This window comes from Oncorhynchus gorbuscha, unplaced genomic scaffold (genome assembly GCF_021184085.1).
Source record: "Oncorhynchus gorbuscha isolate QuinsamMale2020 ecotype Even-year unplaced genomic scaffold, OgorEven_v1.0 Un_scaffold_8412, whole genome shotgun sequence".
Classification (NCBI taxonomy): domain Eukaryota; kingdom Metazoa; phylum Chordata; class Actinopteri; order Salmoniformes; family Salmonidae; genus Oncorhynchus; species Oncorhynchus gorbuscha.
Genome location: NW_025751588.1, coordinates 1 through 14,137, shown reverse-complemented (window position 1 = coordinate 14,137; position 14,137 = coordinate 1). Strand labels below are relative to the sequence as shown.

The 14,137-nt window shown below is 43.7% G+C and overlaps 1 protein-coding gene across 1 annotated transcript; it reads left to right on the top strand.

The window, feature by feature from the left end:
- The first annotated feature begins 335 nt into the window (after positions 1-335).
- On the top strand, positions 336-2,375 carry LOC124029961 (ferritin, middle subunit-like). The gene is made up of 4 exons (XM_046341492.1): positions 336-689; positions 1,069-1,215; positions 1,449-1,574; positions 1,988-2,375. Exons 1-4 carry the CDS (start codon positions 588-590, stop codon positions 2,141-2,143), a joined length of 531 nt encoding a protein of 176 aa, XP_046197448.1. The 5' UTR covers positions 336-587; the 3' UTR covers positions 2,144-2,375.
- Positions 2,376-14,137: the final 11,762 nt, after the last annotated feature.

Sequence of the window (14,137 nt, the reverse complement as noted above, 5' to 3'; positions counted from 1 at the left end):
AATATCAGTGTCTCTCAGATTAGCATTAATATTCTTCTCTTTAAGATAAAATCTTCTAACTCACTCCAAAATCTTCTGACATGAGCATAAGTATACAATCTGGAATAAGAAAGACATAAAACACAAAAACAAGTCTTAATTTTTTCTGGTTTGACAACAACATTATTTGGATTAAACAATTATTGAATAATGATGGCCAACGATATGATTAGCAAGAATTCATGAGAACACACAATGTCACATTCACTCCTGAGGAGTGGGGTCGTCATCAAATTATCCACTAAATTCCTGTTGAAATTCTAAAGGTGATTGGCTACGCTCTGTGAGGGAGGATTTCACTGATGTATTCCGTTTGGAACAATAAATAGTGCGAACAAGGATCCTTCCAGTTAGTTCACAAGTCTGAGAAGACGCATGAAGAAGTTCTTGCTTCAACAGTGATTGAACGGAACTCCTCTGCTTTCGTCCCGCATTATAGAACATTCCGGATTGATAACATAACACTTACTTGAACTATAATAGCAAGATCGTCGAATAAACCGTTTTTTTTGTACCGTTCATTTAGATATTAAAGAAAATCTGCCAAAATGGAGTCTCAGATTCGCCAGAACTATCACCACGATTGCGAAGTTGCCATCAACCGGATGATCAATTTGGAGATGTTTGCCTCATACACCTACACTTCAATGGTAAGGAGTCTACCAAGATGACCGTTTTGTTGATCTACCTGTTTTATTATTATGCCTGGGCCTAAATTCCACTTTTCACCTGACTTTTCTGTAGCTTATAACCTCAACTCCGTTAAGTACACATTTGAGTTATACTTGGCTTGGCTATTAATTGCCTCCAGGTTGGTATAACATCCAAATGAAGCCGAGAATCTATCCTACCTTGGACAGAGCGCGTAACAACTCCTTGACAGGTTAATTGTCAGGCCACCGAGTAGACTACAGACTAGATTTATTCATGCCTATATCATCAAGCTTAGTTGCCACAACATGAACAGAATGCCGAGTCACGTTTGGCATTTTTTTTCTTCTAACCACACTGTTTTGTTTATCCACCCAGGGTTTCTATTTCTCCCGTGACGATGTGGCTCTGCCTGGTTTCGCGCATTTCTTCAAGGAGAACAGCGACGAGGAGCAGGAGCACGCCGACAAGCTACTCTCCTTCCAGAACAAGCGAGGTGGACGCATTTTACTCCAGGACATTAAGGTGAGCCTTTGAGCATAGGAAACACGTTTTTAGATTGTAGATGATAGAAAATGTTTTTACTCCATGGAGGAAAGTGTCTCCAGCATTAAGTTGCTCTAGAGCACCTGTAGTCCTGAACATACTGCCTCTAACCACTGAACTGAGTGTGAGAAGTGTAATTCTGTTCACTTTATCTTAACCTTAACATCTGCTAGTAGTCCTCAATACTTCTGTGTTCACTCTGTCCTGTGTAGAAGCCAGAACATGATGAGTGGGGCAATGGGCTGGAGGCCATGCAGTGTGCTCTGCAGCTGGAGAAGAATGTGAACCAGGCCCTGCTGGACCTGCACAAGATTGCCTCTGACAAGGTTGACCCCCATGTAAGTTATGGTGAAACCACATGTATGTATCACATAGAATACAGGTACTGTCCCAGGAGATAACTAATGACACAGGATTGTGTGACCTGCTGCTTTGCCACTGCACGGTAGTCCAGATGCCTACTATGCAGCTAATGCATAAGGGGCGACAGGTTGCCTAGCGGTTAGAGCGTTGGTCCAGTAACCAAAAGGTTGCTGGATCGAATCCTCTAGCTGACAAGCTAAAAATCTGTTCTGCCCCTGAACAAGGTAGTTAACCCACTGTTCCACGTTAGGATGTTTCTGTAAATTTCTTTTTAACTGACTTGCCTAGTTATATCAGCACTTATTCCATTACCACCAGGCTCTTGTGTTACTGTATCTACAATTGTCTGTAATCATTCTCTTGTCTGACCTGTGTTTTCCCTCTTTAGCTATGTGACTTCCTGGAGACCCATTACCTGAATGAGCAGGTGGAGGCCATTAAGAAGCTGGGTGACCACATCACCAACCTCACCAAGATGGATGCTGTCAACAACAAGATGGCAGAGTACCTGTTTGACAAGCACACCCTGGGAGGCCAGAGCTAAACCACTTTCATCCCTAGGCTATGTTCTCCAGCCCCAGACCAGGACTCCTGGCTTCTCTGATAGATCCTACTGGCTTTACATTTATAGGGAGGGGAGAGTGTTAAACTGGTGCAGTGCAACACAGCTGTAACATTGAGGTGTTTCTGTTGACAACACTACTGTATTTTGGAGGCAAGGCATCTTGTAAAACAATTAAAAATATCAATGTTTTTGTTGATGATTTCTAAGTGTTGACCTGTTGTAATGATGTGTCAGTCTATTCAGGTTCTTTGCTCGGTCTTACTGAGCATCTTCATACCAGTGATAAATACTGACAATTGTAGACCTACTCGTGGCTGAGGGTCATAACAATCGGAGAAGTTTAATAAAGCATGTTACGTCTGACCACAGAGGGTGTCCTTTACCGCGTCTTGTAGTAGTGCCATGTCAATGAAGGACCCAACTGTCAACTCTAGGTCCATAGGAGTGAAATGAGTAACTACAGTTGCTGTAGACCTTCACTCTGCGTATCCCAAGTTTATAAAATGTCCAACAAGTCAATCAAACCCTTGCGTCCTGCTGGGTAAATCCGTTAGCCAGCTGTTATGGTGTCTTTCTCTAACATTCGGCTCTTACTGACACACTCAATCTTCACTCATTTTGTTAATTTCAGTTGGTAATGCACACTAGTTCCCCTACAGCAAACTCTGAACTGAATACTCAATAGTAAATCTACAAGTCTCTCGTTCACCATACGGGGCTTGTTGGAGCTGTCACATGGTTGCAAAGATACTGCTAATTTACTGAAGTATAACATTTTGGTAATTAACAGGCAAGTGTAACTTTAATACTTTACACTGAGAAAATATTGCTACATATTTTGGTGTCCAACTAGTAACAGTTTCTAGTGGGTAGACCATTTGGTTAAAGGGGGAAATGGCCTAATGAGAACAGTGTCAAATCAACAAAGGCATTTTTGAAAACTGCAACTATTCTCTTTTCACAACTGCCACCAACATTTACAACCAAGAAGTATTGACATGGTAAAATAGAGTACATTTAAATAAAATATGGTGTTCACGGAGTTGGTTTATATTTAGGGTAATGTTTTGCAGCTAAGTCATTCTATTTCAAAATCCATTTTACCTGTGCCAAGGCCACACAGAGGGCCAGAGATTTGTGATAACCTGACACTCCCAAAAAAAAGCCACTAGATGGCATCTGATTAAAAAGCATATTCCTTAAATGACCAACATTGGTATTAGTTATTGATCCCGTTTAGCTGTTGTCAAGGCAGGATTTACTCTAAATGGGGTCCAGCAAAAATAAAGGCAGTTTGATACATTCTAAAAAAGATTTCAAGCCTCTACCACACAAAATCCATTGTGTGTCTATATTGCATATGTTATGGTGTTTGTGCCGATGTGTCTCTTCTCAGTCCCTGCTGTCCCATAAGTTGTATTTTTATCTATTTTTAAAGTCTTATTTTACTGCTTGCATGAGCTACTTGATGTGGAATAGTCGGCATGTCATGGCTCTGTGGTACTGTGCACCTCCCATAGTCTGTTCTGGATGTGGGGACTGTGAAGAGACCTGGTGGCATGTCTTGTGGGGTATGCATTGGTGTCTGAGTTGTGTGCTAGTAGTTTAAACTGACAGCTCGGTGCATTCAACATGTCAATACTTCTCACAAATACAAGTAGTGATGAAGTAAATCTCTCCTCTACTTTGAGCCATGAGAGATTGACATGCATCATATTGTTAGCTCTCTGTGTACATTTCAGGGTGAACCGTGCTGCCCATTTCTGGGCCAATTGTAATTTTCCTAAGTCCTTTTTTTGTGGCACCTGACCACACGACTGGACAGTAGTCCAGGTGCGACAAAACAAGGGCCTGTAGAACCTACCTTGTTGATAGCGTTGTTAAGAAGGCAGAGCAGTGCTTTATTATGGACAGATATATCCCCATCGTTGTCATGCAGGTGAAAGAGGACCCAAAAGCGACTTGGCGAAAACAGAGTCTTTAATCCAGTAAAGTAAATACAAACAAAAAACACAACTTTCACTCGAAATGACGAGGACAAACTGGAGACTCGATCTTGAACAGCAGGTGAACAGCAGGTTGCCTCGGGAAGGCACTTGAACCAGACAGACTCAGACACCTGCTCACCACGCAGCATCTGAGGAAAACACGACACGACAGGGCGATACACAAACACAGCACGGTGAATTCTAGACAAGGAACCGACAGGACAGGAACGGAACACAAAGGAAGAAATAGGGACTCTAATCAGGGGAAAGGATCGGGAACAGGTGTGGGAAGACTAAATGATTGATTAGGGGAATAGGAACAGCTGGGAGCAGGAACGGAACGATAGAGAGAAGAGAGAGCGAGAGAGTGAGAGAGGGAGGGGGAGAGAGAGGGATAGAAAGAGGGAAAGAACCTAATAAGACCAGCAGAGGGAAACGAATAGAATGGGAAGCACAGGGACAAGACAAGATAATAAATGACAAAACATGACAATCGTAGCTAGTGTTGTATCAATATGTTTTTACCATTTCAGAAGTTTATTCTCAACTTGTTACATTTCCACATTATCCATTACAAGATTTAGTTGAGGTTCAGGGTTTAGTGTTTTTATTTTATGTCCCAAATACAATGCCTTTAGTTTTTGAAATTCATGTATTTAGGACTAACTTCTTGCCACCCATTCTGAAAATGACTGCAGCTCTTAAGTGTTGCAGTGATTTCACCTGCTCTGGTAGCTGATGTGTGTCGTGTTGAGTCACAGGCACACAGGCTTCACTCAGCACCAGTGAAAGTCATGAGTAAAGATTTAAAAAGTAAGGGGCCTAGACAGCTGCTCTGGGGAATGCCTGACTCTTCCTATATTATGTTGGAGAGGATTCCATTAAAAAACACAATATAGCAGGGGATGTAAAGCCATAAAACTTACGCTTTTTCCAGCAGCAGATTATGATCAATAATGTCAAAAGCTGCAGAGAAGTGCTTTATTTATTTTTAATCTTTATTTATTTAACTAGGCTAACTAAGTTGGTTAAGAACAAATTCTTATTTACAATGACGCCCTAACAAAAGGCAAAAGGCCTTTCACGACAAGAGAGACAACACTACATAAAAAGAGACCAAAGACAACAACATAGCATGGTAAGCAGTAACTGGAGTCCGTTGTAACAGATAGGCCTACATCATTCAGTGTATATACATCCTTGGCTGAGTACCAGTGGAACGTTTGGGTCAGTCAGGTCAGCAATAGTCTAAGTTGCTAGCAACAAGATAATGTTTTGAGTGTATAATCTAGCTCACTGGTTCTCAAACCTGGTCCTGGGGACCCAAAGGGGTACACATTTTTGTTTTTGCCCTAGCACTACACAGCTGATTCAAATTCTTCAACTCATCAAAAGGCTTTGATGATTTGAATCAGCTGTGTAGTGCTTGGGAAAAAAACTAAAATGTGTACCCCTTTGGGTTTTGAGCGCTCTGGAGCAGGTTTTCATCAAGGATCTCTCTGTATTTTGCTCTGTTCAGCTTTCCCTCGATCCTGACTAGTCTCCCAGTCCCTGCCGCTGAAAAACATCCCCACAGCATGATGCTGCCACCACTTTGCTTCACCGTAGGGATGGTGGCAGGTTTCCTCCAGATGTGACGCTTGGCATTCAGGCCAAAGAGTTCAATCTTGGTTTCATCAGACCAGATGATCTTGCCTCTCATGGTCTAAGAGTCCTTTAGGTGCCTTTTGGGAAACTCCAAGTGGGTTGTCATGTGCCTTTTACTGAGCAGCGGCTTCCGTCTGGCCACTCTACCAAAAAGGCCTTATTGGTGCAGAGATGGTTGTCCTGGAAGGTTCTCCCATCTCTACAGAGGTAGTAACACCCGTAAGATTGATTGATTTTGTTGTCAATATTCTGAACAAAAATTGTAATCACTGTTCTGCAACATATGCTTCAACAATGAATGTATTTGCTGTGCTAGACCTAAGGATTAAGATTAGCTTCATAATTGTTCTTTTATGTTCAAAATCTAGAAAACCATGCCAGATTACTAACTAAATTAGCCCTGGAGCATTTAATATAGCTATAAAACAAAAACAAAAATGTGTTTGGAGATTTGTATTACACATGAATGAATAATCTAAATGTTAGCGTTAAATAATGAAGCACTTGTTTGACAAAAATTGTACAAATTAAATGCCTTTTATGGTGTCTGACGGAGTTGACATAAATCCACTTAGTTGCATTTAATAAAAAAATAGGAGGTTGTTCCTTTACAGGGTGTTAACAGCTGATACTTTTGTCTGTCAAAATATAAACTTCACATTTTGTTAATATTAAGACAAATATTTGTAGAAAAAAGGTAGATTGTCCCATCTTTTAAGAATCACTGAGCTCGAAAACAGCAACATTTTTCTATCTGCCCCATGGCAAAAAACATTCATAGATTTTAGCTACACTAGATATGATATAACCAAAGATAGTTGTTATCCAGCATTTCTGGATATTACTGGTTTGCCTAATCAAAACACTGCAATAGATTCTATAACTAACCTGGTATTGGCTGTACTCTCTTCGTTCCATATTCTGGAAACCAATCTTATACATGTCCGTGTCCATTTGAAAACACAGAAAACACAGATAGATAATACATAAATAAAATATTTTTGAGGTTTTCTCCAGTGTTTGTTTATTTGCCTGTTGCCTTTTCTTTTCAGGTTTTGCCTTACACACTCTAGTGCAGGAATATTCAACTCTTACCCTACGAGGTCCGGAGAACTGGCTTCTAGGTCCAGAGTTGAGTTTGAGGGGTATAGTGCATTTTAAAGTTGAAGAGCACCAACCACAGATGCTCCCTAGACCATCTCAAGGACTAAATGCAATATAGAATCAGTGTGACGAGGTGACAAAGAGATTGTTTTACTATTGTAACATGCAGTGAATAGAATTCTGTTGTCCTCTGGTTTAGAAATCAAACTCTGGTTCTCTTATTGCAAACCAAATTGTATACATTTTCCCCAGTTGTTTTATAGAGGACATTGTAATGCAAGGTATGCTACAGTATATGTGTAGGATATGCTGTGTTGGCTAATTTGCATATTCAGCCTAGTTTTTACACCTCCATTCTAGCATACATGACACACACATCTTTCTATACGCTTTTCTTTGGCTTTCTAATCAAAGTATATGATTGAATGTTTCTTTAAGCCTGCAGCTTGTTACTTGAAAGGAGACATGTAATCAGACCAAAACATGATAGCTAATGAAACACTAGCCTCATGAGCAGGCAAATTGACAGTTACAGTAGAAGGCTAGGCTAGTCAAACTAACATTGGTTAGCTTTTAAATGTAAAAAAAAAGGCTAAATGGTGAACGGAGTTACCTCTTCATGGGACAATTTGTATTGCATGTTGCACTTTTCAAGTGCACTCAAAAACAGATGTTTATCTTATTTCCGTCTTTGGGAGTTCATCAAACACATACTGCAAACAGTTTGAGTTTTCAGACCTCACCTGAGGCTGTGTTTACATCCTAGATAGAAGCAGTGTTAAACTATACTTTTATGAGAAAATGTGCAAGAATTGAAGGTGCCAACAAATGTTATAGTTATTATAAGAATGTTTAACTGTCATATACAAAATAATCTGCTCCCCCCTCGATCATTTTTTCAGCTTCCACCCACAACCTATAGTTGCATATTTGCATATTTGAATGAATACTTGAGAGAGTAGCCCCCCATTCACATTCTATTCCATATTCTGAGCCATAGGCCTATTCAAGCCTTTACACTTTATGTAGTTGGTCCAAAGTTGGCATCATGACACTCACTTTAATTGGATTGATCATGTATTTCTTTCCCAGTTCACTTTCACTACAACAAAGTAATCAGCCTCTCTGTTTTCAGCTAGACTAACACACTACTTGTTTAATTTGATTCATTATAGAATCTTCAGCTTATTAGGACTGGACATGATTTCCTTTACAATCATGTGTGTGTGTGTGTGTGTGTGTGTGCGTATGTATACTTTTTAATGAATTGATACTGCAATTAAATTTTGTAATCAAGTCAGCAGTTAACTGAGTATTAGCCATTAGACATTTTGTGACATATTCTGGTCTAGTGGTAATGCTGCAGACTCTGGACCCTTTGCTGCATGGATTCAAACCCTGTCTACACTTTCATATCTGTATTCCTCTACCTTTCTGTCACACCCTCTCATTCATAACTTGATATCTCAATAAAGAAAGAGAAAATACTTATATCATTTCAAGACCATTTACTACCCAAACATGATGAAGGGAACATAAATAGAATAATGGGTTTTGATATTGGTGGGGACTTTCTGAACTGGTATAGTTAGACAAACAGTTTAAAGTAATACAGAAAAATATTGGTATTTGAGTTCCAATTGACGAAATTGACAACATTTTCAGGAAAGTTGTTGTATTTTCCCTTCAAATCACCAGAAACAACCATTCACAGCTATTTGTTTAAAAATGCCTTACTAAGTTACACAGTACATGTAAGGTGCATATAGTATATAGTACATATAGTATATGTTCCTGCTGTTCTCTCCTTCTTCCCTTTTTCCTTTTTTTCAAATCTGGTATCAACCGGTCTTCGCCCATTCATCACCCCTCATGTCTGTTTCTGCAGTCACAAAGTGGCGCCTCCGTCCACCATTGTCACTGATAACAGAACAGAACTACCTTGAGATGGTGGATAAAGAAGATAGTTCACACCGGCCGTTTACCACTGTCTGCTTAAGGAGGTGGCTCCTTAAGCAGACAACAATGCAATAGTGGTCTGCTTAGTTAACTGACTTCCATTGGGGGAAAAGAAGGAGTGGGCTGTCTTGCTTCCTCTTCCATCTCTGCTTGAGACTCCAGAATGCTGAGTCACAATGACAAGGCAGAAATACAGTCAGGCAAGAGCCTGAGTCAGTCCATACTGTAGTAGAACTAACAGGAGGTTATGACAGGAATAAGAAGTGGCACAAATTTCACTGGGGACAGGGGGGACATGCATTTTTGTCCCCTCCGCAGTTTTATCATTGGAATGTGATACAAAACAAGGCAACGGTGTGCTTTTGGACCGTGCGGATCTCACCGAGCAGTCGGGAAGGCTGTTTTTAGTGTTTATTCAACCCATCCAAAATATTAATATATATATGCCCCCCCCTCACAACTAAAACCAATGTTGCGCCCCTGGTAAAAATAGTGGGAGGGAGTAATAGGGAGAGAGGGTGAGGGGGAAAGATTACAGACTAAAAACACTGTCACCCTTCAGAACCTCAATAGAAATATTTATGTAATAGTTAATCATTGACAGTATTACTTAATGTTTATAACTTTGTGCAGCTGGTCACATGATGGACCCTGTCATGACTTTAACAACTTAACACAGGTTCTCGGGGTTGAACATTACAGAAGAGATTTGCATAGAGAAATTAAGACAATTATTTGACACTTCAATTTTAATCCTGTTTGCTCTTCTGCTAAAATATGGTCACTTAGAACAACCTGGAAGAGTAGACGTAACATAGTAAAAGTATATTCGGGAATACTCCAATTAGTATTGTCATGCAGGTGAAAGAGGACCCAAACGCGACTTAACAGAAACAGAGTTTATTAAAGTCCAAAACGGAATAACAGAAATCCTCTAGACTTGTAGAGGGGAAACAACTGGAGAAGCGGCCACAGACTGCAGGTCGCTTCGGGTAGGCGCAGGCCGTAGTCGACTGAGACACCTGCTCACACGCAGCATCTGATGAAGGCACAAAACACGACAGGACAGGGTGATACACAATCACGGCAAAAACACGACAGGACAGGGCGAAACGCAATCACAGCATGGTGAATACAATACAAGGAACCGACGGCACAGGAACGGATCACAAAGGAATAAATAGGGAATCTAATCAGGGAAAGGATCGGGAACAGGTGTGGGAAGACTAAATGATGATTAGGGGAATAGGAACAGCTGGGAGCAGGAACGGAACGACAGAGAGAAGAGAGAGCGAGAGAGTGAGAGAGGGAGGGGAGAGAGAGGGATAGAAGGAGGGAAAGAACCAAACAAGACCAGCAGAGGGAAACGAATAGCATGGGGAGCACAGGGACAAGACATGACAATAAATGACAAACATGACAGTACCCCCCACTCACCGAGCGCCTCCTGGCGCACTCGAGGAGGAATCCTGGCGGCAACGGAGGAAATCATCGATGAGCGAACGGTCCAGCACGTCCCGAGACGGAACCCAACTCCTCTCCTCAGGACCGTAACCCTCCCAATCCACTAGGTATTGGTGACCCCGTCCCGAGAACGCATGTCCATAATCTTATGTACCTTGTAAATAGGTGCGCTCTCGACAAGGACGGGAGGGGGAGGGAAGACGAACGGGGGTGCGAAGAAAAGGCTTAACACAGGAGACATGGAAGACAGGATGGACGCGACGAAGATGTCGCGGAAGAAGCAGTCGCACAGCGACAGGATTGACGACCTGGGAGACACGGAACGGACCAATGAACCGCGGAGTCAACTTACGAGAAGCTGTCGTAAGAGGAAGGTTGCGAGTGGAAAGCCACACTCTCTGGCCGCAACAATACCTTGGACTCTTAATCCTGCGTTTATTGGCGGCTCTCACCGTCTGTGCCCTGTAACGGCAAAGTGCAGACCTCACCCTCCTCCAGGTGCGCTCACAACGTTGGACAAACGCTTGAGCGGAGGGAACGCTGGACTCGGCAAGCTGGGATGAGAACAGAGGAGGCTGGTAACCCAGACTACTCTGAAACGGAGATAACCCGGTAGCAGACGAAGGAAGCGAATTGTGAGCGTATTCTGCCCAGGGGAGCTGTTCTGCCCAAGACGCAGGGTTTCTGAAAGAAAGGCTGCGTAGTATGCGACCAATCGTCTGATTGGCCCTCTCTGCTTGACCGTTAGACTGGGGATGAAACCCGGAAGAGAGACTGACGGACGCACCAATCAAACGACAGAACTCCCTCCAAAACTGTGACGTGAATTGCGGACCTCTGTCTGAAACGGCGTCTAACGGGAGGCCATGAATTCTGAATACATTCTCAATAATGATTTGTGCCGTCTCCTTAGCGGAAGGAAGTTTAGCGAGGGGAATGAAATGTGCCGCCTTAGAGAACCTATCGACAACCGTCAGAATCACAGTCTTCCCCGCAGACAAAGGCAGACCGGTAATGAAGTCTAAGGCAATGTGAGACCATGGTCGAGAAGGAATGGGGAGCGGTCTGAGACGACCGGCAGGAGGAGAGTTACCCGACTTAGTCTGCGCGCAGTCCGAACAAGCAGCCACGAAACGGCGCGTGTCACGCTCCTGAGTCGGCCACCAAAAGCGCTGGCGAATAGACGCAAGAGTGCCTCGAACACCGGGATGACCAGCTAACTTGGCAGAGTGAGCCCACTGAAGAACAGCCAGACGAGTGGAAACAGGAACGAAAAGGAGGTTACTAGGACAAGCGCGCGGCGACGCAGTGTGCGTGAGTGCTTGCTTAACCTGTCTTTCAATTCCCAGACTGTTAACCCGACAACACGCCCATAAGGAAGAATCCCCTCGGGATCAGTAGAAGCCACAGAAGAACTAAACAGACGGGATAAGGCATCAGGCTTGGTGTTCTTGCTACCCGGACGGTAAGAAATCACAAACTCGAAACGAGCGAAAAACAACGCCCAACGAGCTTGACGGGCATTAAGTCGTTTGGCAGAACGGATGTACTCAAGGTTCTTATGGTCTGTCCAAACGACAAAAGGAACGGTCGCCCCCTCCAACCACTGTCGCCATTCGCCTAGGGCTAAGCGGATGGCGAGCAGTTCACGGTTACCCACATCATAGTTGCGCTCAGATGGCGACAGGCGATGAGAAAAATAAGCGCAAGGATGAACCTTATCGTCAGACTGGAAGCGCTGGGATAGGATGGCTCCCACGCCTACCTCTGAAGCGTCAACCTCGACAATGAATTGTCTAGTGACGTCAGGAGTAACGAGGATAGGAGCGGACGTAAAACGTTCTTTTAGAAGATCAAAAGCTCCCTGGGCGGAACCGGACCACTTAAAACACGTCTTGACAGAAGTAAGAGCTGTGAGAGGGGCAGCAACTTGACCGAAATTACGAATGAAACGCCGATAGAAATTAGCGAAACCTAAAAAGCGCTGCAACTCGACACGTGACCTTGGAACGGGCCAATCACTGACAGCTTGGACCTTAGCGGAATCCATCTGAATGCCTTCAGCGGAAATAACGGAACCGAGAAAAGTAACGGAGGAGACATGAAAAGAGCACTTCTCAGCCTTTACGTAGAGACAATTCTCTAAAAGGCGCTGTAGAACACGTCGAACGTGCTGAACATGAATCTCGAGTGACGGAGAAAAAATCAGGATATCGTCAAGATAGACAAAAACAAAAATGTTCAGCATGTCTCTCAGAACATCATTAACTAATGCCTGAAAAACAGCTGGCGCATTGGCGAGACCGAACGGCAGAACCCGGTACTCAAAATGCCCTAACGGAGTGTTAAACGCCGTTTTCCACTCGTCCCCCTCTCTGATGCGCACGAGATGGTAAGCGTTACGAAGGTCCAACTTAGTAAAGCACCTGGCTCCCTGCAGAATCTCGAAGGCTGATGACATAAGGGGAAGCGGATAACGATTCTTAACCGTTATGTCATTCAGCCCTCGATAATCCACGCAGGGGCGCAGAGTACCGTCCTTCTTTTTAACAAAAAGAACCCCGCCCCGGCCGGAGAAGAAGAAGGCACTATGGTACCGGCGTCAAGAGACACAGACAAATAATCCTCGAGAGCCTTACGTTCGGGAGCCGACAGAGAGTATAGTCTACCTCGAGGAGGAGTGGTCCCCGGAAGGAGATCAATACTACAATCATACGACCGGTGAGGAGGAAGGGAGTTGGCTCGGGACCGACTGAAGACCGTGCGCAGATCATGATATTCCTCCGGCACTCCTGTCAAATCGCCAGGTTCCTCCTGAGAAGTAGGGACAGAAGAAATGGGAGGGATGGCAGACATTAAACACTTCACATGACAAGAAACGTTCCAGGATAGGATAGAATTACTAGACCAATTAATAGAAGGATTATGACATACAAGCCAGGGATGACCCAAAACAACAGGTGTAAACGGTGAACGGAAAATCAAAAAGAAATAGTCTCACTGTGGTTACCAGATACTGTGAGAGTTAAAGGTAGTGTCTCAAATTTGATACTGGGAAGATGACTACCATCTAAGGCAAACATGGGCGTAGGCCTGTCTAACGGTCTGAAAGGAATGTTATGTTTCCGAGCCCATGCTTCGTCCATGAAACAACCCTCAGCCCCAGAGTCAATCAAAGCACTGCATGTAGCACCCGAACCGGTCCAGCGTAGATGGACCGACATAGTAGTACAAGATCTAGATGAAGGGACCTGAGTAGTAGCGCTCACCAGTAGCCCTCCGCTTACTGATGGGCTCTGGCCTCTTACTGGACATGAATTAACAAAATGTCCAGCAACTCCGCAATAGAGGCACAGGCGGTTGGTGATCCTCCGTTCCCTCTCCTTATTCGAGATGCGAATCCCTCCCAGCTGCATGGGCTCAGTCTCAAAGCCAGAGGAGGGAGATGGTTGCGATGCGGAGCAGGGAAACACCGTTGATGCGAGCTCTCTTCCACGAGCCCGGTGACGAAGATCTACCCGTCGTTCTATGCGGATGGCGAGAGCAATCAAAGAGTCCACATCTGAAGGAACCTCCCGGGAGAGAATCTCATCCTTAACCACTGCGTGAGTCCCTCCAGAAAACGAGCGAGCAGCGCCGGCTCGTTCCACTCACTAGAGGCAGCAAGAGTGCGAAACTCAATGGAATAATCCGTTATGGACCGTTCACCTTGGCATAAGGAAGCCAGGGCCCTAGAAGCCTCCCCACCAAAAACTGAACGGTCAAAAACCCGAATCATCTCCTCTTTAAAGTTCTGGAATTTGTTAGAGCA

Bases quoted from the DNA above. Each gene is read 5' to 3' on its own strand.
- LOC124029961 (XM_046341492.1), top strand. From the start codon at position 588: ATGGAGTCTCAGATTCGCCAGAACTATCACCACGATTGCGAAGTTGCC. The intron at 1,216-1,448 runs GTGAGCCTTTGA...TGTCCTGTGTAG, and splicing joins TTTTACTCCAGGACATTAAG to AAGCCAGAACATGATGAGTG. The intron at 1,575-1,987 runs GTAAGTTATGGT...TTCCCTCTTTAG, and splicing joins CTGACAAGGTTGACCCCCAT to CTATGTGACTTCCTGGAGAC.